At 40.9% G+C, this 26,486-nt stretch overlaps 1 protein-coding gene across 1 annotated transcript in view; it reads left to right on the forward strand.

Annotated features, from left to right (window-relative positions):
• l(2)dtl (WD40 domain-containing protein denticleless) overlaps positions 1-22,869 on the forward strand; it is a 54,741-nt gene extending 31,872 nt beyond the window's left edge. Inside the window, exons 6-8 of the mRNA XM_076190125.1 lie at positions 6,906-7,120; positions 10,852-11,054; positions 19,715-22,869. Coding sequence (XP_076046240.1) covers positions 6,906-7,120; positions 10,852-11,054; positions 19,715-20,899 — 1,603 coding nt within the window. The 3' untranslated portion in view covers positions 20,900-22,869. The remainder of the gene's footprint in view (positions 1-6,905; positions 7,121-10,851; positions 11,055-19,714) is intronic.
• Positions 22,870-26,486: the final 3,617 nt, after the last annotated feature.

The following is a 26,486-nucleotide window of genomic DNA, read 5'->3' on the forward strand; positions in this document are numbered from 1 at the left end:
TGCTACTACTATTATTACTATTACTATTACTACTACTACTTTTACTACTATTAATATTACAGTGGGAGTAATTGGTGAGGAACAGTGTGGATTTAAGACGGGTAGAGGTTGTGTAGATCAGATTTTTGTGGAAAGAGATATGTGAGAAAGCTATAGGAAAGGGGAAGGATGTTTTTTTGGCTTTTATGGATCAGGAAAAGGAGACAGGGTAGACAGAAAGGCATTGTGGGAGGTTTTGCGGATATACGGGATAGGAGGAAAGCTAGGAGCTGTCAAGAGTTTTTATGAGAGTAGTAGAGGTTACGTCAGGATTAGAAATGGAGAAAGTGAGTGGTTCGAGGTAAAGGTGGGACTTCATCAGGGATGCGTTATGTTGCCATGGCTGTTCAACTTGTACATGGATGGGGTAGTGCGAGAGGTAAATGCAAGGGTAGTGGGTCAGGGATTGGAGATGGTTAAAGAAAATGGAGAAAAGTGGGAGGTGAGCCAGCTGTTGTTTGCGGACGACACTGCGCTTGTGGCAGGATCGGAGGAGGGGTTGAGGAAGTTGGTGACAGAGTTTGGGAGAGTGTGTGATAGAAGAAAGCTGAAGATAAATGTGGGTAAAAGTAAGGTGATGAGATGTACAAGGGGTGGAAGTGAGCATTAAGGGAGAGTGACTGGAGGAAGTGGATGCAAATGTGGCAGGAAAAGGCGGAGTGGAGGTGGAGGTAGAATGTAGATTGAGAGAAGCGAGTAAATGCCTTGGTGGATTAAAAAGTGTAATGAGGAATAGACATTTGGGAATGGATGCTAAGAGGAGACTGTATGAAGGAGTGATTGTAACAACAGCACTGTATGGGGCAGAAACATGGAACATAAGAGAGGAAGAGAGGAGTTTGAATGTGTTTGAGATGAGGTGTCTGAGAAGTATGATGGTTACTAGGCTAGATAGATAGAGAAATGAGGAGGAGAACAGGGGTGGAAAGGGAGCTGGGAGATAGGGTTGATGAAAGAGTATTAGGATGGTTTGGACACATGGAAAGAATGAGTGAAGAAAGACTAGTAAAAGAGGTATGGAAGGCAGATGTGGAGGGAGTGAACATGAGGGGACGTCCTAGGATGAGGTGGATGGATGGGGTGAAGGGTGCCTTGGGGAAGAGGGGAATTTCTGTTGAGGAAGGACGGGAGAGGACAGAAGACGGGTGAATGGAGAATGGTTGTATATGGATGATGATGTGATGCATGAGGTGGAATGGGTGGGGGGATGGGGGGTGAGGTAGTATGTGTGAGCAAAATTTGACACAGCCCGAAGGGATTTCTCCCCGTCTTCTCCTTTTCTGCATGGGGGGTCGCTGATTTAATGAAGCGGCCTTGCTGTGGATGTGCTGTGACTTGCGACATTGCTTCTGACCCAGGGCAGTGGACAAGGTGCAGGGATGACCCGTCATCCAGGAGATGCTAAGATGAGAGGGAGGGTGGAGGGGTGTGGAATGTATTCAGGGGATGGAATGGGTGGGAATGATTTTATGCCTTTTCCTTTTTGGCTACCTCCCTTGTAAGGGAGAAAAAGCCTTGGTATATGTATGTATTTATTTTTTAATAATGTCTAATACAAAAGTTCATTTATCCTACTGTCAACTACCGTCTGCTCAAAATCTAGGTTTTGTATATGTGCTGATTTGGGCGGTGGGGACCTGGCACCTCTCAGGCATAAGAGGGCTGATCTTAGGAGTGAGAATGACAGACTACATCTCATCCATGAAACGATACCGCTTTTTGGTTGTTGTTTGTTTTCAGCCATCACCTCTGCCAGCCGAGCATAAAATGCCTTTGCTCTAGGACCCATCCCACCTGAAGTTGCGAAGGTTATAGGAGTGAATGAGCCCTGGTCTATATTCTGTATACGCTCTTCGTACATCCTGATCTTCTCATACTCGTTCCGGGAGTGAGATGCCTCATTGGTTAGGTTGCTGTAACAGGGGGCCATTGGATCAAATATTCGCATGTCAAGGAAAGCCAGTTGTCCCCGTGTCCAGAAACCTCTTGCACTGACATCCACTCCTGTTTCATCTGATGTGTTGGATGTGCGGTATCTTAAGTTCTCCCCTCTTAGTGGGAGTAATGTTGGTTCGATAGTCACATCCTTGCACACCTCTTGAAGCATTTGGGCAGTGAGATCTCTTACCTCATTAACCCCTTCCATACGGTGCCGCATACGTAGGCGTCATGAGGAGCAAGTGGATATGCGTCTTGATTATATTTATTGTAGTCGCCCCTGCGTTTTGACATTCTCTATAAACTGCCCTTAATCACATTCTCTATGGTTTTCAAAATTCACGGGTGAAAGAGAGAACGATCGATATAAGCGGTGACTATATTTTATGATACGAGTATTATTACGACACGTCGTACGGCTGGCATTGGCTGCTGCCCGCGAGATTTAAGGCCCGTATTGAAGAGGTTAATGTCGCATGCAAATGAATCCACCCTGCTTGCATATCATTGCATGGTCTGTAGTAAACTGTACACCACAGGAGCATCTGTTAGGCAGCCCTCCCAGTGGCCATCCATACCTCAGGGCAATGGCATCCGTGAATTCTCTTTTGTTTAAGGTGAATCCCTTTGCCCTGATTGGTAGTGCTGTCAGCCAATTGGGCACCCAAACTTCCTGCTCCATTGTTATCTTTCTCTTTATACAATTCGATAGCCGAGGTAGAAGTGCTTGAAGTTCCTCTTTCTGCCTCTCCTCCCTTCCTTTTGAAATGTTTCTTCTAATTTCTCTGATTTCCTCCATGTTAGTCTCCTTCCGTTGATCTTGTGACATGATGTTTTTTGTCAAGGAGGACGTGAGTTTCATGGAGTTTTGGTGTTCTATGTCGGCAAGGTTTAGTGGGTTGGAGATGCCTAGCCCTCCCATTCTAGGTGGAAGTTCAGTGAGTTTTCTTTCCTCTTCATTTAATGTCTGTCCATTGGTGATGGCCGGTATTAGCTCATTTCTGATGGTTTCTTCAAGGGGTCTTAGTAGGTCGGTGATGTTCGTTACTGTCCTTAATATGTAGTTCCACTTATGTTTAACACCATATATGAATGTGGCATATGCCGCCTGCGGTTCGGTCTTTGCAAAGTTGGCTAAAAGCCTAACTTCCGCCATCCATTTGTTAACTTTCTTTTCAACATACTGCTTTTTAAAGGATTCTGAGCTGATCACTGCACCGAGATGTCTTCCCCCTCTTTTGTTACCTTCACGTCACTGTTCTCAAAGAGGATTTTGGTATTGTCAAAGTACTCTAGCTTCACTATGAGGACAGACTTCTTTGCATTCGGGATGTAACCCAAGCCAGGGCCATGTCCTAACACCAGATCCCACCACTTTTTAAATCAGCTACTTTTCCTGCCCCCATGAGATCATCTACATATGCTACCTGTTTGACCCTAGTGTCCTCACATTGTATCTTCTGCTGCAGGTGCATAAGACTGAGCGCGTACATTGTCATGGCCACCGGGTCTCCCTGAGTGGTGCCTTCCATGGATTTGATGATCTCCACTTTCATTTCTTTTTTCTCAACCCTGTTGGTGACAAATAGGTTTGCAGGTTCTCTGTATGTGTTCTCCACATACCTGGCCAGTACTGGGCATTTAATTTTGATGATGTGTATAGTAGCTTCTCTATTTAAGTTGTTGAATGCATTGTATACCTTCTTTGATAACAGTGGTGGTGTGTGTGGTTCGAGAGTGGGAATAACCTCTTACTTTACCAAGGTATGTCTTTGATGTCAGCAATCATGGACTTCATATTTTCCAATCTTGAGCCAGTTCTGCAGTAAGCTACTCATATATGTCTGTCATTCTCTACCACAAGCCTTCTTCCCTTCAATCATTCCTAGTAGGCTGATTTTTTCCAGTTGTCCTGCTCATATAATATGGCCTAAGAAAGTTGTCTACTTCTGATGGTTCCTATCAGTGATCTTTTTGTTCTAGTTCGTAAAACCTCTTCATTTTTTACCCTCTTAGTCCATGATATCCTCATCTTTCTTTGAAGGCACCACATCTCCATTGCCTTGAGTCTTTTTTTTTCATTTCCATGTTGTCTATGATTCACACCAGTAAGTGAGCATCAATCGCACAAAACTTTTTAAAAAACTTAATCTCAAGTTACAATTCATACTTATGTTTGTTAAAAACTTCTTGTTTTCCAAATGCTGTTTTTGTTATACTTATTTGTGTTCTAATTTCCATTTATCCTCCATCTTTAGTGATTATGCTACCTAAATACTTGAAATATTGAACTTGCTTAAGCTTTTTCCCATCTAGTATGATCTATATTAATTTTTACCTTTTCTTCATCACTACCATTACTTTGATCTTATTTATGTATATCTTTAGCTCTTTTCTGTCACATGTCTCCTGAAAACATGTGTTTGTAGTCTTCCTTTTGATTCAACCATCAATACCATATCATTGGCATACCTTAAGTTATTTATATTCCTCCTCCCTATCTTTATTCCTTCTAATTCTTTAATCTCATCTATTACACATTGATTATAGTCATATCTTGCCCAACATGAGCAGTAGGTTCCTTAGCCTGTTGTGTAGGGCAAAAGTCATGTTGGGTGAACAACAGGTCTTACGGGAAATAATAGGTTAGGTTCCCAGACCCTCTCCAGACACTGGTGCACAACATGACTCAGTGGGCTATTCAAGTTGTGCCATCACGAATCATGGTCGTGTTTGGCAAATGCTGAGATATTTTACCTATTCGTATAAACATGAATTTCATACTTGGTGAACTTGTGTTGGGTGAGGTCTGATAGTATAAAGTAAACAAGCCTGCCAAGAGCACACAGCCCTCTCTTGATATCCACTAGTTTTGACTTATTTTTCTGTTCTTGTATCTGCTCTTTGGTCCCAATATAGGTTTCTGTTAACATGCAGGTCATTACTGTCAATTCTCTTTTCTTTTAATAGGTCTTCATATCTCACCATGTTGAATGTATTGTCAAAGTCAATGAAGCACATGTGTATTTCTTTGATTTTCTATTGCCCTCTCTAGTATATTCTTAAGTGCAAAAATTGCATTCCTTGTTCCTTTTTCCTTTTTGAAAACCATATTGTTCTTCTATATTTAGTTTTCCTCTGATTCTTGTCAATACTACTCTCAGTATTATTTTACCAGTCTTGCTCGTGATGGTAATTGTTTTGTGCTTTGAGCACTCAGTTGTGCCAGCTTTCTTTGGAATAACTATAAATATTGTTTGATAATTGAGTGGTCTTTTCAGTTGCAAAATCCCCACAGCTTCCACCATCTTGATAATAATTCCATCTTCCTTTTCTGCTTTCCTTTTCACATTTTCTTAACTGCTGATCTTATTTCCTCTTTTAACATTGATGGACCAGTCATTTCCATGTGTCTGGGGTATTTCATCTGTTATCTTCAAATAATTGTTCAATGTATTTTCCTCATCTATTTAGAATATCTCATTTCTGTCTAAATGTTCCCATATTCATCTTGGATCACTCTTCCTCGTGGTGGACCTCTTTTTCCTGTAATCTCTCTTTAATTTACATCATTTGTGAGTTCACTTTTTCTAGATTTTCTATCTCTTGGCTTCTTTCCATAATCCATTCTTCTTTCCATGATGTATATTTCCTCTTTATTTCAGAGTCTAATTTACTTTCATCCACTTTTTCCTTTTGTCCATGAGATTAACAGTCATTTGTTATCCATTTTTTCTTCCTGAGACTATTTTCTGTTCGTATTAAGTTTTGGCTTTTTTGCTACCTTCCATGTTAGGGGGAAAAGAGCCTTTGGTATGTGTATGTATGTATTAAGTTTTGTTGTTTCATTGAGTTATTCTTTAAGCTAATCCCATTTTGTATTAATATCAATTGTGTTATGTTGTTCATCACTTAGTTCTTCATATCTGTTCTGCAACTTTAATCTAAATTCCCTTTTTACTTCTTAATTTTCTCTCAAAATCTTCAAATCTCTTCTAACTTTGGTCTTTTTTCACCTTTAACTTCACCCTCACCATCACCACAACTGATACATAGTTGCATCCTATACCACAATCAGCTCCTGGGTAGGTCTTAACATTAGTTACTACACTTCTAAATTGCTTAAAGGTGATGTATGAGTAGTCAATATGGTTCTTGTATTCCCCTCCAGGTCTTTTCCATGTCCAGATTTGTCTTGGATGTTGTCTAAATCAAATGTTCATTATTGCTTGGCTATTGCCTCTATACCAGTCTATTTGTTTCCCTTCTCTATCATTTTCATTTTGAAGACCATACTTCCCAGTTGTTATTCTGTCTCCTTGATCTCAACCTTTGCATTTAAGTCACCCATTACAGTGTTAAGTTTAGGGTCTTTACAATGACTCTTTACTTCATCTAATTTCTCATAGAATTCCTCCACTTTTTCATCATGAGTAGTTGTTGGTGCATAAACATAAGGTTGATATTTATGGGGTTCTCTGCTACTTTGATTGGAATTAATGTATCACAGATTGGCCAAACTCCCATGACAGCTTTTGCACTTTCTTTGGTCATAATCCCTACTCCTCTCTCATAAGATTCCCCTCCTGAATAAATGAACAAGACATCATCTGAACACTTCCCCATTCCAGTTCAATGAACTTCTGATATGCCCATTATTGCAACTCACAGCCTTAACATTATTTTATTATTATATTTAACTGGTTGTAATAATCTCACATACGTTAAAACTGTATATCCAGAAACTCCACATATCTGGATCCCCCCTTGACTGGCATATGTAATTGGTAGCCAAATTCCATACGATACTGATTTTTTCCAGTAATTTTTAGATTTTTGACAGACCACACCTTTAAAGAATATTTTCTTTGTAGAATAATTTTTGCCTTAGATGCAGAATTTTCTTAACCAGCCTCAATTCTTTTCAGTCTCATGAAAATTTGGGATCTACGGAAGACTCACAAGAATCATATTGGTGGTAGACGGGACCCTCAGTGTAAATATTTACTAGAACATCCAGGGCATTCATCACGCAGAGGTTTTACATCCCTTCAGTTGTCCCCACACCAAGATACTCTCTATGTTTCATGCATGGATAATACTATTTATGCATATGACCTCATCAACATGGCTAAAAAACCAGGTTAGTATTGAAGTTTGCTCATGACTAATAAATGTTTATACTGTACATATTAATCAGTCTGTTGCCCCAGATCTATTGGAGGAAACTCTTAGCTCCCAGGTAACCAACAACAACCACCAGGTGGCCCCATAGGTCACTTAGGGAACAAATTTATGTTTTGCATGTATTTAAAGCCCTCTGTGAGGGGCACCGTCCTAGGCTTCTGATAGGGGGGAAGTGTGTGACATTAAACCATATCATTAACATCATCATGTATTTACCTAGCTGTACTATATGTGAAGGGGAGCTATACTCATAGTGACCTGTCTTGTATCTTGCAACATCTATTTTGTTCTTAAATTCTTGTATGGTGTTTGCATACACTGATACACTATTGTTTTGTCCAATTTATTCCAGACATCCACCACTATGTGGAAATATATATATATATATATATATATATATATATATATATATATATATATATATGTATATTTTTCCAGATCTCTTTTATAACTATCCCTTTTGAGTTTCTTTTCATGTCCCCTTGTTTTTCTTTTATACCACTTTAATAAGTCTTCTCTATCAAGGACTTCCATGCCTTTCATGATGACTAGTATTTTTTTTAACCATTTCTTTGTCTAAATAGGTAAGATTCTCCAACAGTTTTGTTTCTGTTTATTAGGGGATGTGTCATTTGTGATAATTACTCCCAGGTCTTTTTCAGATCCCAATTTCTTTACTTCCTTTGTTCTGATTTTATATTGTTCTGATATATTTTTTTTTTTTCCGAACTCCATTATGCTACATTTCTTAATGTTGAAGTCTACTTCCCACTTCTGACTCCATTTCCAGACCTTGCTTAGGTCTCCCTGTAGTGATACATAATCTATTTCACTATTATATTTCCTCAGCAATTTAGCATCATCTGCAAAGAAGCTCATGTAACATTCCACATCTTCATCTATGTTATTCACATAAATAGCAAACTATTGGAGCCAATATACCTATGGAATTCCACTAATCACCTCATCCCAAGCTGAATTCTTTTCTCTGAGCACTACTCTCATTTTTCTGCCATACAAGAAATCTATCCATTTTAGTAATTTACCTTGTATACCTCCTATGTTTTCCATTTTTTTTTTTTTTTTTTTTTTTACAAATTTTTTGGTGTGGTACTTTATTCCAGGAGGTGCTCAGATGAGAGGGAGGGTGGGAGGGGTGTGGAGTGTATCTAGGAATGAAATGGGTGGGAGTGTTTTTATGCCTTTCCCTTTTTGGCTACCTCCCTTGGAAGGGGGAAAAAGCCTTGGTATATGTATGTATGTACTTTGATGAAGGCTTTCTGTAAGTCTAGGAAAGTATAAAAAGGCCTTTCTTGTATTGTATCTATTAGTCTTGAGTAGAAACAGATTAAGTTTGTGTTACATGATCTTCCCTGTCTGAATCCAAATTGTCTCGAGTTTATTATATTTAGTTCTTCCATTGATGGTGGATTGGCTGGTGAGGTTATTTAATTTTTGTTTAAGAGAGGGTATAGTGCTGGACGACTGGAGGAGTGCCTGTATAGTTCCATTTTATAAGGGAAAAGGGGACAAGTGTAAGTGTAGTAGTTTGAGAGGGATCAGCATGTTAAGTGTAGTTGGGATGATCTTGATTGAGAGGATTAGGAGAGGAACAGAGGGAGTCATTGATGAGGAACAGTGTGGGTTTAGGACAGGTAGGGGTTGTGTAGATCAGATTTTTGTGGTAAGACAGATATGAGAAAGCTCTAGGAAAAGGGAAGGATGTTTTTTGGGCTTATATGGATCTGGAAAAGGCTTATGACAGGGTAGACAGGAAGGCTCTGTGGGAGGAGTTTTTACGAGAGTAGTAGACCATGTGTTAGGATTAGAAATGGAGAGAGTGAGTGGTTTGAGGCAAAGGTGGGATTTTGTCAGGGATGTGTTATGTCGCCCTGGCTGTTCAATTTATACATAGATGGGGTGGTGCTAGAGGTAAATGCAAGGACAGTGGGTCAGGGATTAGATGGTTAAAGAAAAAGGAGAGAAATGGGAGATAAGCCAGCTGTTGTTTGCTGATGACACTGCACTTGTAGCAGGGTCAGAGGAGGGATTGAAGAAGTTAGTGACAGAGTTTGGGAAGGTGTGCAAAAGAAGGAAGTTGAAGATAAATGTGGGTGATAAGTTGTAGAAGGGGAGAAAGTGGCAGCAGGCTGGAAGTGAGTATTAAGGGAGAGATTCTCTGAAGGCACTTGGTACCAAATACATCGAGATGCCTCTTGAAGTCAGCATTCAGTAACCATGTCATACAGTAAGACAGGGAGCACAAGGGATTTGAAGATTCAATTCTTAGTCCTGCATAAATATTGACAACACCATATACTTGGTTGATGAGTACATAACATCATAGGTAATGTCAATCCTTCAAGGTATTTTTAGAAACTGTGAGACCCAGTCTAGGCCAGTAACCAGCATAATTCATGAACATTAACTCTGGGTATTGGACATGTGGTATATTTTCCTAATGTTGATCTCATTCACAGAATTGTCTCCACAAGAGACAACCCTTGATGGAGGAGACAAAGTGGACAGGTTGATCAAACATGTCAGGAGTTGTTTGGAGTGGGATGGGATGGTGCATGGGGGCTTGCTCAGAAAGACTGTGGGAAATGGTGCTGCTGAGTGAGTGAAGGAACATGCTTCTTGGCATATGCCCCCAGTTAATGACAATGATGATGTGCTCTGATTGGCTCCCTCCTTATAAAAGGGAAAAGACCTTTTAGTATATGCTTATATATTTATATATATATATTCTAACAACCACAATGCACTTTAATTCACTCACCGCTCCATTAACACACTGAAAGACAACACACTGCTGCATGCCAGACCCCCTGATATCCACCCTTCTGAATCCTCTCTCCCAAGAAAGAACAGAGTCCACCTGGCCAGACTGCGGTGCGGCCACCACCCAGCACTTCTAAGCTACCAGAAGAGTCTGGATGACTGCATTGTGAACAGCTGCCCAGGATGTAACACTTCACCCCATACCATACAACACATAATGGAAGACTGCATTATACACAATCATGCACGCAAACAACACAACATACACTCTATAAAGGATTTGTGGGAAAACCCAGTTTTGGCTGTGGCATTCCTTGGGGAGACGGGACTGCTCGGACAGACAGTCTAGGGAACAACAACAACAACTTTAATTCTAAGCCATCAAGGCCGACATGCAGAAATTGAAATGCGATACTGTGAAGGACATGAATCCCAGCATCCTCATGACAAGTGCAGTAGTGACTTACCAACTAGGCTATCATGTCAGCCTTGATGGCTTAGAATTAAAGTGCATTGTGGTTGTTAAAATGTATCTAATCACTGGGACCCAAGGCAGTGGACAAGGTGCAGGGATGACCCATCATCCAGGAGGTGCTAAGATAAGAGGGAGAGTGGAGGGGTGCGGAGTGTATTCAGGGATGGAATGGGTGGGAATGATTTTATGCCTTTTCCTTTTTGGCTACCTCCCTTGTAAGGGGGAAAAAGCCTTGGTATATGTATGTATGTATGTGTATGTATATATATATATATATATATATATATATATATATATATATATATATATATATTTCGATCACTTACTGTGATCCTCTTATCTGCTGAAGAGGATCATATATATATATGTATATATATTTGTGTACACAGATAAACATACACTAACTTTTTTTCTTTTCTTTATTTTAGTTGCAGAATATACTGGACACATAAATTCAACCTATTTTGTTAAATCTTGCTTGAGTCCATGTGGCTCCTTCCTGTTGAGTGGATCAAGTGATAGTTGTGCATACATATGGCTCACAGACAGCCCAGGGAAGCCAGTAGCTAAATTTACAGGACACTCCTGGGAAGTGACAGCTGTTGCTTGGTGCCCTGTTGATGTTGAAAAAGTAAGTATCATATGTGTACAATGAGATATTGAGCATTCTAAATCTTTTAAGTTATAGATAATTTATATACATATATCTGCCCCATACAGTGCTGTTGTCACAATCACTCCATACAATCTCCTCTTAGCATCCATTCCCAAATGTCTATTTCTCATTACACTTTTTAATCCCCCAAGGCATTTACTCGCTTCTCTTAATCTACATTCTACCTTTGCTCCTCCTCCCTTTCCCACCACATTCACACCCAAGTATCTAAAACTATTCATTTCCAGAATGGTGCCACTTTCTCCCATTGTACATCTCATCACCTTACTTCTTTCACACACCCTCCCAAACTCTGTCACTAACTTCTTCAATCCCTCCTCTGAACCTGCTACAAGCACAGTGTTGTCAACAAACTACAGCTGGCTTATCTCCCACTTTTCTTCATTTTCTTAACCATCTCCAATCCCTGACCCACTACCCTTGCATTTACCTCTCACACCATCCCATTCATTTATAAATTGAACAGCCAGGGCGACATTACACATCCCTTACAAAATCCCACCTTTACCTCAAACCGCTCTCTCCATTTCTAATCCTAACACACACTGTACTACTCACATAAAAACCCTTGACTGCTCTTAATAGCATTCCTCCTATCCCATATATCTGCAGTACCTCCCATAGAGCCTTCCTGTCTACCCTGTCATAAGCCTTTTCCAGATCTATAAAAGCCCAAAATACATCCTTACCTTTTCCTAAAGCCTTCTCACATATGTCTTACCACAAAAATCTGATCAATGCAACCCCAACCTGTCCTAAACCCACATGTTCCTCACTAATTACTCCCTCTGTTCCTCTCCTAATCCTCTCGATCAAGACCCTCCCATAAGCCTTCCCAACTACGCATAACAAGCTGATCCCTCAGAAACTACTACACTCACACTTGTCCCCTTTTCCCTTGTAAAGTGGAACTATACAGGCACCTCCAGTCCTTTGGCACTCTACCCTCTCTTAAACAAACATCAAATAACCTCACCAGCCAGTACAGGGCAGAAACATAGAACATAAGAGAGGAAGAGAGGAGGAGTTTGAATGTGTTTGAGATGAGGTGCCTGAGAAGTATGATAGGGGTTACTAGGCTAGATAGTGTGAGAAATGAGGAGGTGAGGAGGAGAATGGGGTTGGAAAGGGAGTTGAGAGATAGGGTTGATGAAAGAGTATTGGGATGGTTTGGATACGTGGAAACAATATGTGAAGAGTAGTAAAAGAGAGTTGGAAGGAGTGAACATGAGGGGTTGACCTAGGAGGAGATGGATGGATGATATAAAAGAGGCATTGGGAAAGAGGGGAATGTTTGTTGATGAAGAGCGGGAGAGGACAGAAGATAGGCGTGAATGGAGAATGGTTGTGTATGGATGATGCTGTGATGCATGAGGGGGAGTGGGTGGGGGATGGGGGGTGAGGGAGTATGTGTGAGAAATAAATTGACGCTGCCCGAGGGGACGGAGAGGAGGTGGGGTTGTTGATTTAATGAAGCTATCTTGCTGTGGGAGGGGTGTGGAGTGTATTTGGGGATGTAATGGGTGGGAGTGTTTTTGTGCCTTTCCCTTTTTGGCTACCTCCCTTGGAAGGGGGAAAAAGCCTTGGTATATGTATGTATGTATGTATCTTGCTGTGGATGTGCTTTGTCTTGCCACACTGCTTCTGACCCAAGGCAGTGGGCAAGATGCAGGGATGACCTGTCATCCAGGAAGTGCCAAGATAAGAGGGAGGAAAGGGGGTGGAGGGGAGTGGAGTATGTTGGGGATGGAATGGGTGGGAGTGGTTTTTATGCCTTTGTTTTTTTGGCTACCTCCCTTGTAAGTGGGAAAAAGGCTTTGGTACATGTATATGTATTGATTTGAAACATTATTGGTGCAAGCACTGAGCTTTGTGGAACTTCATTCATTACTGCTCTCCATTCTGACATCTTATCCCTTACTATTGTCTGCATGTATCTCTTCCCTTTAACCCCTACCATACGGTGCCGCACACGTAGGCGTCATGAGGAGCAAGTGGATTCACGACGCTGCCATATCGGCATCTTGATTATATTTATTGTAGTCGCCCCTGCGTTTTGACATTCTCCCTAATCTGCCCTTAAGGGGGTACGCGACACCTGGGGGGGTGAATTTGGTCAAGATATGGCATTTTTCAAAACTGTGTTCAAAATGTTCGTATACCACTTAGAAATAAATCCCGACAAATAATTTTCCAGCCGCACGCAATTTAAAGGTCCTGGGTGAGGAGTAAAGGGACAGATTTAAAGGCGCAACCCACACTAGAAGGAGGCGTACCACTTAGGACCTTCAGGCGCAGCAAATAACGTTGATATTTGATTGAATTTACACTCGCCCAGTGTATCAACGGCCAATACGATTGTGGAGGGGAAGGGAGGAAGGTGGAGGGAGAATATTTCGCCAACTTTGTGCGAAACTAAGCGTTAGTTACCGGCTAGCTCTGAAAAGGGAAGTACGCATGTCTCATGAGCTCTCATTGCAATCTATTACTTTAGCTAGTACATATTACTCTTTAGTACAGTCATCATGGGTAGCAAAAAGAACAAAAGAACATCACAATGACAAAAAACAGCAGTTAAAGATGGCAAGCAGTCAAAGACGACTAAAGATCTCACCACCTCTTACTCCACCACCGCCCTCACCTGCACCTCTGTGACGGTGACAGAGGTAAAGGACAACATTAGACTAAACAATTCAAAGAGGAAGATTAAATCCAAAGAAGAAAGCAAGAGGAAAAAGATCAAGGCTATACAGGAAGAAGAAAGAAGAAGGGACATCATATGATGCTGGAGGGGGTGCCCTACCAACATAGATTGGCGAGGGGAATCTGATGAGGAAAGAGAAGGCGCCCACTACTGGAAAATAAACCTCTTTCCAATGATTTAGATACCCTGAAGACCCCCAGCAGAGAGGTTTCATATGAAGAAACCGCCAAAGGTGCAAAAAAGCAAATTATATGATGTTGTCGTCTGTGCGTCGTCACTACTGTGACATAATTATACTTTAGTTTTTCAGTATTTAAAGTACTTATAATTAAAATATGTTGATAATTTTTACTGTACTTACTTATTATATAATAAGAATTAAGCCATGAAAAAATCAGTCAAATTGGTGAAACTATAAGCAAGTTACAGATATATTCATATTTCAAGTTGCCATATCTCCGTTCGATATTTTTCTACTTTTTTTTAATCATAAAAAATCTAATATACATTAGATTTAGATGAAACTTACAGGGAATATTACTTTTAGTAACTGCTAGGGCCGATCGTTCGAATATTTTGAATAGGATGAAAGAGTTCGGAGTAATAATGGAAACGAGCAAAAAAATTGTATTTTTCACGATTTTTGCCAGACATTAAAATTGAAATGCCTGTATGCAAAAGAATAAAGGAAATTGTTCAATTACTCAATGACCGGCCCTAGGTGTGCCTACTGACTAATCATAGCCAAAATATAAAACAAATTGGTCTACGTATTATGGTGATGCGCACTTTTAAATGTCGCTACTGGTATACGTACATGTGTACATGTGTACATGTGTACATAAATCATTCTGCTTCCCCTAAAATGTAGGCAATATGGATACCTATTTACCTGAGAAGTTTCAGCTCTTTACTCTAAATATTTTAGAAAATGACCTCCAGGTGTCGCGTACCCCCTTAATCACATTCTCTATGGTTTTCAAAATTCACGGGTGAAAGAGAGAACGGTCGATATAAGCGGTGACTATATTTTATGATGCGAGTATTATTACGACACGTCGTACGGCTGGCATTGGCTGTGCCCGCGAGATTTAAGTCCCGGAGTGAAGTGGTTAACCCCTTCCATACGGTGCCGCATACGTAGGCGGCATGAGGAGCAAGTGGATACGCGAGGCTGCCATATCGGCGTCTTGATTATATTTATTGTAGTTGCCCCTGCGTAATGACATACTCTCTAAACTGTCTTCATCACATTTTCTATGGTTATCAAAATTCACGGGTGAAAGATAGAACGATCGATATAAGCGGTGACTATATTTTATGATGCGAGTATTATTATGACACATCTTACGTCTGGCAGCTCATGCTGCCCACGAGATTTTGGCCCGTACTGAAGAGGTTAAAAAAATCTTTTATCCATTTTATCAAAAGTCTTCTGTAGGACAAGGTACTCACAGTCCACCCACCTCTCTCTCCTGCAGTACATCAATCACTTGAGTAAAAGCTAGGTTTGACACACATGATCTACTAGATCTGAAGTATGTGTGTGTAATTGGGGTCATATTTTTTCTATAGCCTCTTGTAATATATTTTTTGCTGGCCTGCTTCCACTGCACTGTGTGGATGGAAACTGATCTATGGAGGTCTTTAAATTTTTCTCTAATTCCTCTGTATTCTTGCTCTTTTGCATTTTAGTAGTTTATGAGGGTTTTATTGTATATAGGATGTATTTTTCCATCTAGTTATATGGTGATCTTTATTGGGAAGTGGTATGAATTGAAGATATGTATAATTTCCTGTGTTAATGTTTGGAGGGAGGGTGACCATATTGTTTATTTCAGGGGAGGTTGCTTATTACATTGAGGAGGTTGCTGAAGTTTATATTTACTTAATTGTAGTATACAGGAAAGGAATAGTGTTCATAGGGTCCCATCTCCTACTCTCCATTTGATCATAGCTTCAAATTCATGTTTGGATGTATTTGTTCCAACTTGGGCTATATCACCCTCTAAGCTATTCCAAATATTTATGTATCTGTATGGAAAATGTATTTCTTCACATACTGTACTCATGTAGTCTTTCTTATTTGTTCTTATGACCTCTTAACCCCTTCGGTACGATGACGCTTATGTAAGCGTTGTGAGGCATGAGTGGGTATATGAGGATGCTGGCATTGATGTCTTGATTATATTTATTTTGTAGTTGTAGCTTAGTGAGTCCCATATTCTGTGAACCGGCTTGATCATATTTTCTGTGGTTATCTATATTTAGAGTGAAAGAGAACAAGTAATACAGCTGTACATACATATACCAAAGGCTTAAAAACCATTCCCACCCATTCCATCCCTAATACACTCCACTCCCCTCCACCCTCTACCCTCCCTCCTATCTTGGCACCTCCTGGATGACGGGTCATCCCTGCATCTTGTCCACTGCCCTGGGTCAGGAGCAGTGACTCAAGACACAGCACATCCACAGCAAGGCCGCTTCATTAAATTGGCGACTCCCCCTCTCCGTCCCCTCATGCAGAAAAGGAGAAGACAGGGAGGAATCCCCTCTGGCTGTGCCAAATTTTTCTCATACATACTACCTCATCCCCCATTCCACCTCATGCATCACATCATCATCCATATACAACCATTCTCCATTCACCCCTGTCCTCCGTCCTCTCCTGTCCCTCCTCAACAGACATTCCCCTCTTTCCCAAAGCCCCTTTCACCCCATCTATCTATCTCATCCTAGGTCTCCCCCTCATGTTCACTCCCTCCACATCTGTCTTCCATACCTCTTTTACTAGTCTTTCTTCAATCATTCTTTCCATGTGTCCAAACCATCCCAATACTCTTTCATCCACCATATCTCCCAACTCCCTTTCCACCCCCGTTCTTCTCCTCACCTCCTCATTTCTCACTCTATCCAGCCTAGTAACCCCTATCATACTTCTCAAACACCTCATCTCAAACACATTTAAACTCCTCTCTTCCTCTCTTATGTTCCATGTTTCTGCCCCATACAGTGCTGTTGGCACAATCACTCCTTCATACAATCTCCTCTTAGCATCCATTCCCAAATGTCTGTTTCTCATTACACTTTTTAATCCCCCAAGTCATTTACTTGGTTCTATCAATCTACATTCTACCTCCACCTCCACTCCTTTTCCTGCCACATTCGCACCCAAGTATCTAAAACTATCCTCTTCCTCCAGTCGCTCTCCCTTAATGCTCACTTCCAGTCTGCTGCCACTTCCACCCCTTGTACATCTCATCACCTTACTTTTACCCACATTTATCTTCAACTTCCTTGTTTCGCACACCTTCCCAAACTCTGTCACTAACTTCCTCAATCCCTCCTCTGATCCTGCTACAAGTGCAGTGTTGTCTGCAAACAACAGCTGGCTCACCTCCCACTTTTTTCCATTTTCTTTAACCATCTCCAATCCCTGACTCACCACCCTTGCATTTACTTCTCACACCACCCCATCCATGTATAAGTTGAACAGCCAGGGCGACATAACACATCCCTGACGAAGTCCCACCTTTACCTCAAACCGCTCACTCTCTCCATTTCTAATCCTGACACATGCTCTACTACTACTCTCATAAAAACTCCTGACAACTCCTAAAAGCTTTCCTCCTATCCCGTATGTCTGCAAAGTCTCCCACAGAGCCTTCCAGTCTACCCTATCATAAGCCTTTTCCAGATACTTAAAAGCCCAAAAAACAGGGGTGAGTAGAGAATGGTTCACTCTAAGCACCTCGCTACCTTTTGTCCTTTTCCTCTTTCTCCATCTATCCTCCACTCTCAACTTACCTTTCCACCAGAAAATGATCTGATATTCCTCCACTCTCTCTCCTTAGAACATATACATCCTCAAAACTTCCTATTGTACTCCTATCTACCACAACATAGTCCATTAACGCTATATCTACCACCCTTCCATCCACCACCCTCTCCCATGTGTACTTATGCTTGACTTTCTTCCTAAACACTGTATTTGCTATCATCAACTCTAGACACATCTCCACCATCAACTCTCCACTACAATTCTTTCCTGGAACTCCACATTTCCTAATCACTCCATCAATTGGTTCATTTCCTACTGCAGCATTAAGGTCTCCCAATACTACTACATTGACATTTCTCCCTAATCCCTCTATGCCTCCCTTTCTTCTACACTTTTCTCACTACCAGGCCCATATACACTTACAAAAACCCACATCTCCTTTCCCAGCTTCACCTTCATCCACATTAACCTTGAAGAAACCTTCCACTCCACCACACTTTTACCTATCTCTTCACTTACTAGTATAGCTACCCCTTCTCGCTCTCGCCCTCTCTTCACTCCTGAGAACCTCCCAACTACACTCCCAAACTCACACTTGCCCTTCCCTCTCATCTTAGTTTCACACAAAGCCAACACATCCATCTTTCTTCTCACAAACATACTACCTATATCTTCCCTTTTACTCTCATCTGTACGACATCCATGCACATTAAAAGACCTTAGGGTGCTGGTTGGAAAACTTCTAGACCCTCTTATGCCTTTACTTTTTTTTAGGAATGTCCCCTGTGGGGCTACAGGGAGAAGGATGCCTGGTCCCAATCCCTGTCCCATTTTTCTCGCCTCTTATGATCCAAGTGGGAATACTTTGTGGCAGTATTCTTTTCCCCCCACCACAGGGTAGGCGAAACAAGAAAATGAAATTCAGAGAAATGGTACAGGACAGTAACAAAGGGTTGGGGGACAGCATAATGGAGGGACAGTAGCAGTATAATAAAAGTTTCATCATTTCTCTTTGAGCAGAGTCCTCCTCTATCACAGACAAAATGATGTGTGGCTCTGGTCCATAGGTGTGCCCCATATAGACCCTAAAGTATCAACTGCATGCTACTTTGCCATAACAGCATGTAGCCAATACCTCAGCTGTACTTTATATTTTACAATGCGAGTATTGTGGTGCATCATCAAATCATTGTACAGCAAGCAGCTGATGCTGCTCTTGTGAATTTGACTCATATTGAGGAGGTTAAAGCCCTTATGTTCCCAATCAAGAGATCTCTTCTATCACTTTAGTCTCTTTTTAACAACCTGAATATGATAATCATATGATTTATTTCTCTTTGGTCTTTCTAAGTTCAGACCCAGTGATTTTAGTGCCTCATGGTTTATTAGCCAGGCTGAGGACCAGGTTGATTGCTGCCTTCTGTATTCTCTCAATCTTGCTTATATCCTTCACTTTGTATGAGGACCATACCACTGATGTATATTTCAGTCTTGGATGGATCAGAGTTTCTTAGAGCTTTTTCATATCTTCATCCATATAGCGAAAAGCCACTTATGCAGCAGTCTATATCTTTCTCCCACAGTCCTGCTGATGTGTCGTGACAGATAACAGGATGTCTTTTATCAACACTTGCAAATCTTTCTCCTCTTTTGTTTTTGTAATGGATATACTTTTCAAGATGGTCTTTTGCTGTTTCCACAAGATAGACCTTGTGCAAAAGAGTGCAGATAGGAAGGCGTGGAGGGAGATTTTGAATGGATAAAAGGATAACTCAGCCTGAAGGAATATTCTTCTGAAGAATTTTGACTGTGTGAGAAGTGTTTCCATATGATCAAATGGTGGGTGTAAACCACCTCTGGCTGTTTGTTATTGGTATAGATGTGCTGTACAATACTGCACTACTCTTGTTCTGAGCAGTGTGATAGGGAGAAGGATTACCCTTTATTTTTGAGGTGCTGAGATGGGAGTGTTTGATTGGTTTTAATGTGTGTGAAGTATGTGTTTCTGCTTTGAATGATACATCCTTGTAAGGGGGAGAAGATCTTTTATTTAATAGATGTACAGTGTTGTGTCATTTTCAGGTATTGTGGTAAATAATAATAATATCTTTTTCTTTCTTGTTCTAGCTTGTAACATGTGCAGATGACATGATGCATAGGATTTTTCGTATAAAGAATATAGATGAAGATGACTGGAATATGAGGTTTAATATAAATGGCCGCTCCATTCCTTATACTAGTGCAGAAGGAGAATTACCCACGACATCAGATTCAAGAGAGTGTCTGTCTCATCGTCCTGTTTCACAAGTTTCCCCTTCCACACCTTCAAGTTGCCCAGGTGTAGATCAGCCTGTAACACCTGGACCCAGCTCAAGAAATCTGGAATATGAACAGGTGACACCTCAAATCCCTATTTTAAGAACACCAAAACACAGTAACTCAAGTCACCATCATAATGAAATACAACGAACACCGAAGACCAGTGAAAGACGAACTCTTCTTCATTGGCTCGCTGGAAAAACTCCAGGATCTATGGACTCCCGTAGAGATTCAGTCTCCAAATCCCCAGGTATTTTTTCTCCAATTAGCTCCAGCAAGAAGGTAACTCTGAAGAGGAAGTTATCAGAGTTGATGGGGACAGATCAAGAAAATAAACCCATAGAGGAACAAAAGATAGAAAGTGCCCTAGCAAAGAAAGGTGTTCTTCTTCCTTCTTTAAAAGAAAATATAGAATCTCAGTCACCTCTTCCTAATGTTGCCAAAATGCTTAAGTATGATGAGTCTGAAACAAATTTAGACAAAAATAGAAGCATAAGTTGTGAAACTCTTGACTCAATCAAACCAATAGAAGGGGCTGAGAGTTATACAGGTAGAAGACCTATTACCAATAAGCCAGAACTTAAATCTGAGGTGCATAGTTGCAGGGAGTTGAACATAGACATCGACAAAGACTCAGGTCAGTCAGAATCATTAGAAAAACCTATATCAACTGTATCACATTCAGTTCTACCATGTCAAACACATCCTAAATTAATGTCGCCAACAGCCAACTTGCCCAATTTTGTTCTGGATGGCTCATCACCCCATAATCGCCCTGAAAAGAGAATGCAACCACCCAAGCACAAAAATTGGCTTACCTCCTTTGGCTACCAGTGTAAACTAAAGCTAACCCGCACCCCAGATAAGAGGGGTACAACTGCAAAAAGAAAACAGTGTACAAGCACACAAACTGTCAGAAGTAAAATAAGTAGTAAAAAAATATTAAAAATAAAAAATGGCAAATTAACTGGACTTTTTCCTTTGGATTCATAGTATTTAAAGTAGGTTCTTCAAGACATATAAACCTTCTGAACCAAAGAATCCTATTACCTTTAGAGTAAACTTATTCACTAATGAAGTGCCTACATGTTTGAAGAATAAGTGAATCAGTTTATGCTCTTCAGAGGTAATAGCATTACAAATATTTTTAAATATGCTGAGTACACAGTAATTGTAAAAGTAATAAGATCATTGACTTTTGTTTGAAGTAGGATGTTAGTTTTGTATTTTTTATATAGACACTGGTGTGGATGGTCTTGTAGCAATATTTGAGCCACTATCAAATTTGATATATGAACAAAGATTGGAGAAATTACAGTTGTCAACATTGGAGCATAGAAGGGAAAGAGGCGATTTGTTGACCATTTTCAGAATTATGAAAGGGATGGAAGTTCTCAATAGAGATGGCCTATTAAAATGGGACAAGAGGACATGAAAAGAAACTAAAGAAAGACAGTTACAGAAGAGACCTGAAAAAGAATAGTTTCCCACACAGAGTGATCGATTCCTGAAACAAAGTGAACAGTGAAACAGTAAATGCCAGAACTATACACAATTTCAAGAAAAAACTGGACGTGGAGAGATACGAAAACGGGTCACAATGAGCATAGCTCCCGTCCCATAAAATACAACTAGGTGCATACATACAGGAGAGTGAGCAAATAATTGTCATATTAATTTTTATACTGATGTCTGTAAATTTTTTTTATTTGATATTGTGAATATAAACAGTTGGTATATTCAACTCTCAAATTTCATTAATGTTTTCTCCTAGGTATTGCTGCTGAATTTAATATCTGTATAGTAGTTATATATGTGGGTAAAAGTGGGTAAAAGTAAGGTGATGAGATGTACAAGGGGTGAAAGTGGCAGTAGACTGGAAGTGAGCATTAAGGGAGAGCGATTGGAGGAAGTGGATAGTTTTAGATACTTGGGTGCAAATGTGGCAGGGAAAGGTGGAGTGAAAGTGGAGGTAGAATGTAGATTGAGAGAAGCGAGTAAATGCCTTGGTGGATTAAAGAGTGTAATGAGGAATAGACATTTGGGAATGGATGCTAAGAGGAGACTGTATGAAGGAGTGATTGTGCCAACAGCACTGTATGGGGCAGAAACATGGAACATAAGAGAAGAAGAGAGAAGGAGTTTGAATGTGTTTGAGATGAGGTGTCTGAGAAGTATGATGGGGGTTACTAGGCTAGATAGAGTGAGAAATGAGGAGGTGAGGAGGAGAACAGGGGTGGAAAAGGAGCTGGGAGATAGGGTTGATGAAAGAATATTAGGATGGTTTGGACACATGGAAAGAATGAGTGAAGAAAGACTAGTAAAAGAGGTGTGGAAGGCAGATGTGGAGGGAGTGAACATGAGGGGACGTCCTAGGATGAGGTGGATGGATGGGGTGAAGGGGGCTTTGGGGAAGAGGGGAATGTCTGTTGAGGAAGGACGGGAGAGGACAGAAGACAGGGGTGAATGGAGAATGGTTGTATATGGATGATGTGATAGCTTGAGGTGGAATGGGCGGGTGGATGGGAGGTGAGGTAGTATGTGTGAGCAAAATTTGACGCAGCCCGAAGGGATTTCTCCCCGTCCTCTCATTTTATGCAATGGGGGGACGGAGAGGGGGGTCGCCGATTTAATGAAGCGGCCTTGCTGTGGATGTGCTGTGTCTTACGACACTGCTTCTGACCCAGGGCAGTGGACAAGGTGCAGGGATGACCCGTCATTCAGGAGGTGCTAAGATAAGAGGGAGGGTGGAGGGGTGTGGAGTGTATTCAGGGATGGAATGGGTGGGAGTGATTTTATGCCTTTTTCTTTTTGGCTACCCCCCTTGTAAGGGGGAAAAAGCCTTGGTATATATATGTATGTATGTATGGAGTTATATTTCCCAAGTTTTTATAATTACCTTGGGGTTGCACCTTTATAAACTGGCAATATTTTTGGAATACTGAATGTAATAAATTTGATAAGATGGATTTCAGTTTGTACTTTACCCTTTATAGATTTTGTGATTAGTATTGTCATGGATTTGTTAAATGTAGAGGAAGATAGGTTTTGGTAGTGGCAGTGGGAGATGTTAGTCATATGGAGCGTCCACACAGGTAGCTAATATGATAAACTGGATATGTGGTGTGTCCTGATTTGTATACATAGGAAAGGGGAAGGGGTGGCATTGCACCAGATCTGTATTTTGTCCAGTTTGTTATATTTTGCAGACTTGTATGGGTGCATTAAATAAGTGGAATGTAGCCACTACCCTGTCTAATTGGTAGCAGGATCACAACAACTACACTGGCTCATTTTGTTAGGTTTATTACATGTTGGCAGCACGTGTGGACACGACCTTGATACATAACATAGTGTCTGCTGAAATGAAATCTAGAATGTGGATTGGACATTATATTACATAAAGAATAATAACAATAGGTAAACTTTAATGGAGCACATGGGTAAGTACAAAGTTTTGGTTGTTAATTTTGACATCACTGAGAAACTACCAGTATGATGTTTATGTTGATAATAGAGAATTGGCAAGTGATTGGTTAAAGTGTGTGGAGCATGCAAGCTGAAAGAATGAAGTCCTGCCCAGGCAGAGTAAACAGTGGGCATCCTATTCATCAAATAACTCCCTAATCTACATAAGGGACAGAGAGGAACCAGTGAAGGGACCTGCATGTGGTAGTCCTGCAAGGTAGAGAGCAAAGGTGTTCATTTTCAAAACACTTCCACCTCCTCACCTCTTTTAGGAGGTACAGCCCTAAGGGGCTGACAGACACTTGGTCTCCAGACTAGGTTCAAGATCTCTATTGACTTAAGCTGTATTTCTTACACTTTTTCACATGAAGAGCATACAACTGGTAACTGTTTCCCTTCCAACCACTTTCATCAGTGACATAGAAACATGCATACATATTCCAAAGGCTTCTTCCCCCTTACAAGGGAGGTAGCCAAAAAAACAAAGGCATAAAAACCACTCCCACCCATTCCATCCCCAACATACTCCACTCCCATCCACCCTCTTCCCTCCCTCTTATCTTGGCACCTCCTGAATGGCGGGTCATCCGTGCATCTTGCCCACTGCTCTGGGTCAGAAATAGTGTTGCAAGACAGCACATCCACAGGAAGGCCACCTCATTTAATTGGTGACCCCCCTCTCTGTCTCCTCATGCAGAAAGGGAGAAGATGGGGAGAAATCCCTTTGGGCTGTGTCAATTTGTTTCTCATACTCCCTCACCCTCCATCTCCCACGCACTCCCCCTCATGCATCACAGCATCATCCATACACAACCATTCTCCATTCACCCCTATCTTCTGTCCTCTCCCATCCTTCCTAAACAGACATTCCCCTCTTTCCCAATGCCCCTTTTACCTCATCCATCTCAACCTAGGTCACCCCCTCATGTTCACTCCCTCCACTTCCTGCTTCCACACCTCTTTTACTAGTCTTCACTCATTCTTTCCATGTGTCCAGATCATCCCAATAGTCTTTCATCAACCCTATCTCCCAGCTCCCTTTCCACCCCTGTTCTCCTCACCTCTTCATTTCTCACTCTATCCAGCCTAGTAACCCCTATCATACTTCTCAGGAACCTCTCAAACATATTCAAAAAACCTCTTCCTCTCTTATGTTCTATGTTTCTGCCCCGTGCAGTGCTGTTGGCACAATTACTCCTTCATACAATCTTAGCATCCATTCCCAGATGTCTATTTCTCATTACACTTTTTAATCCCCCAAGGCATTTACTTGCTTCTCTCAATCTACATTGTACCTCCAGCTCCACTCCCTTTCCTGCCACATTCACACCCAAGTATCTAAAACTATCCACTTCCAGTCTCTCTCCCTTAATATGTACTCACTTCCAGTCTGCTGCCACTTTCTTCCCTTGTACATCTTATCACCTTTTACCCACATTTATCTTCAACTTCCTTCTTTCACACACCTTCCCAAACTCTGTCACCAACTTCCTCAATCCCTCCTCTGATCCTGCCACAAGCACAGTGTCGTCAACAAACAACAACTGGCCCATCTCCCACTTTTCTCCATTTTCTTGAAACATCTCTAATCCCTGACTCACTACCCTTGCATTTACCTCTCACACCACCCCATCAATGTCTAAATTGAACAGCCAAGGTGATATCACATTCCTGACAAAGTCCCACCTTTACCTCAAACCACTCACTCTCAATTTCTAATTCCAACACAAGCTCTATTATCATAAAAACTCTTGACCGCTCTTAAAAGTTTTCTTCCTATCCCACACTATTCCTCACCAATTACTCCCTATGTTCCTCTCTTAATCCTCTCAAACAAGACCCTCCCATAAGCCTTTCCAACTACACTTAACAAGCTGATCCCTCTGAAACTACTACACTCACACTTGTCCCCTTTTCCCTTGTACAGTGGAAGTATACAGGTACTCTTTCAGTCCTCTGGCACTCTACCCTCTCTTAAACAAACATTAAATAACCTCACCATCTAGCCCACCATCACTGTACCTCCTTTTTTCAAACATTCTGCATGACATCCATCCAGCCCAGTTGCCTTACCTACTGTCATCTTAACAACTGCCTTCACTTCATCTTTCCTTATTTCTCCTCCATTTTCCTCACTCATCACGGTGGTTTTCTTAGTGCTTCCCACTGCAACTACCTTTCCCTCTCTATCCTCTTCACATTTAGCAACTCCCTAAAATGCTCTGCCTATCTTCCTCTTACTGCCTTCTCTTCCATTATCATCTCTCCATCTGCACCTGTTATCTTTTCTTCTCTACTTGATTCGCCTTCTCTTCCTCGCTTAATTTCTTTCCAATTTTTTGTTTATTACTTTCATAATTTTCTGTGATAGTCTTACCCCATTTCACATCTCTCCTCTTTGTCTCCTTTATCTTATGCTTTACTTCTCTTCTTTGTACCACTCGTATGACATAAACAGCCCCACATTAATACAACAGTTTTTTTTAGAGAGTTCTGTGGGAGGGATCAAGGACCATCAGCCACTGTGGGTCTACTGGATAACCTAAGTACAATAACATTTTGGTAGCTGATTGTGGTTGCTGTACTCGCTGCAATTATGATGACATCAGTACTCGGCAATTGAGATCAGAAATAGAATATGAAACGTGGAAGAAAGATATATAAATTTGACATAAACTAACAAGTGTCAAACCAGACAAATGGCACTGGCAGTTCATTTGACATTGGCAGGCAAAGCTAGAGTAGTTAGTAGTTGAATAGATATAAACACTTTTCATGTGAGAAAGGAATGAAAAATTGATTGAAAATTTAGACTGAGTGAATGCCGGTAAGTAATGACAAATTTTTGTTGTATTCTGACTTTGAACCATGTATGCTCCCTGCTGAGATGACAGAAACTGAATATTCGGTGGAAATTGATAGAAATTATAAAAAAAATTCTCATGTAAGGTGTTGGCCTTTTGGGTGTTGAAAAGCTGTGATTTATCAGATACCTACCTCCAGTAACCAATGTCAACAATAACCATTACATATGAGTTAATGCTGTTTTGGATTATAGTTTACCAGTGCTTTTAACCTTATGGGCAATCTCGTGCTGCAGTTTTGCATTACT

The sequence above is a fragment of the Oratosquilla oratoria genome, chromosome 9 (genome assembly GCF_046742065.1).
Source record: "Oratosquilla oratoria isolate Oo_2021 chromosome 9, ASM4674206v1, whole genome shotgun sequence".
NCBI lineage: Eukaryota > Metazoa > Arthropoda > Malacostraca > Stomatopoda > Squillidae > Oratosquilla > Oratosquilla oratoria.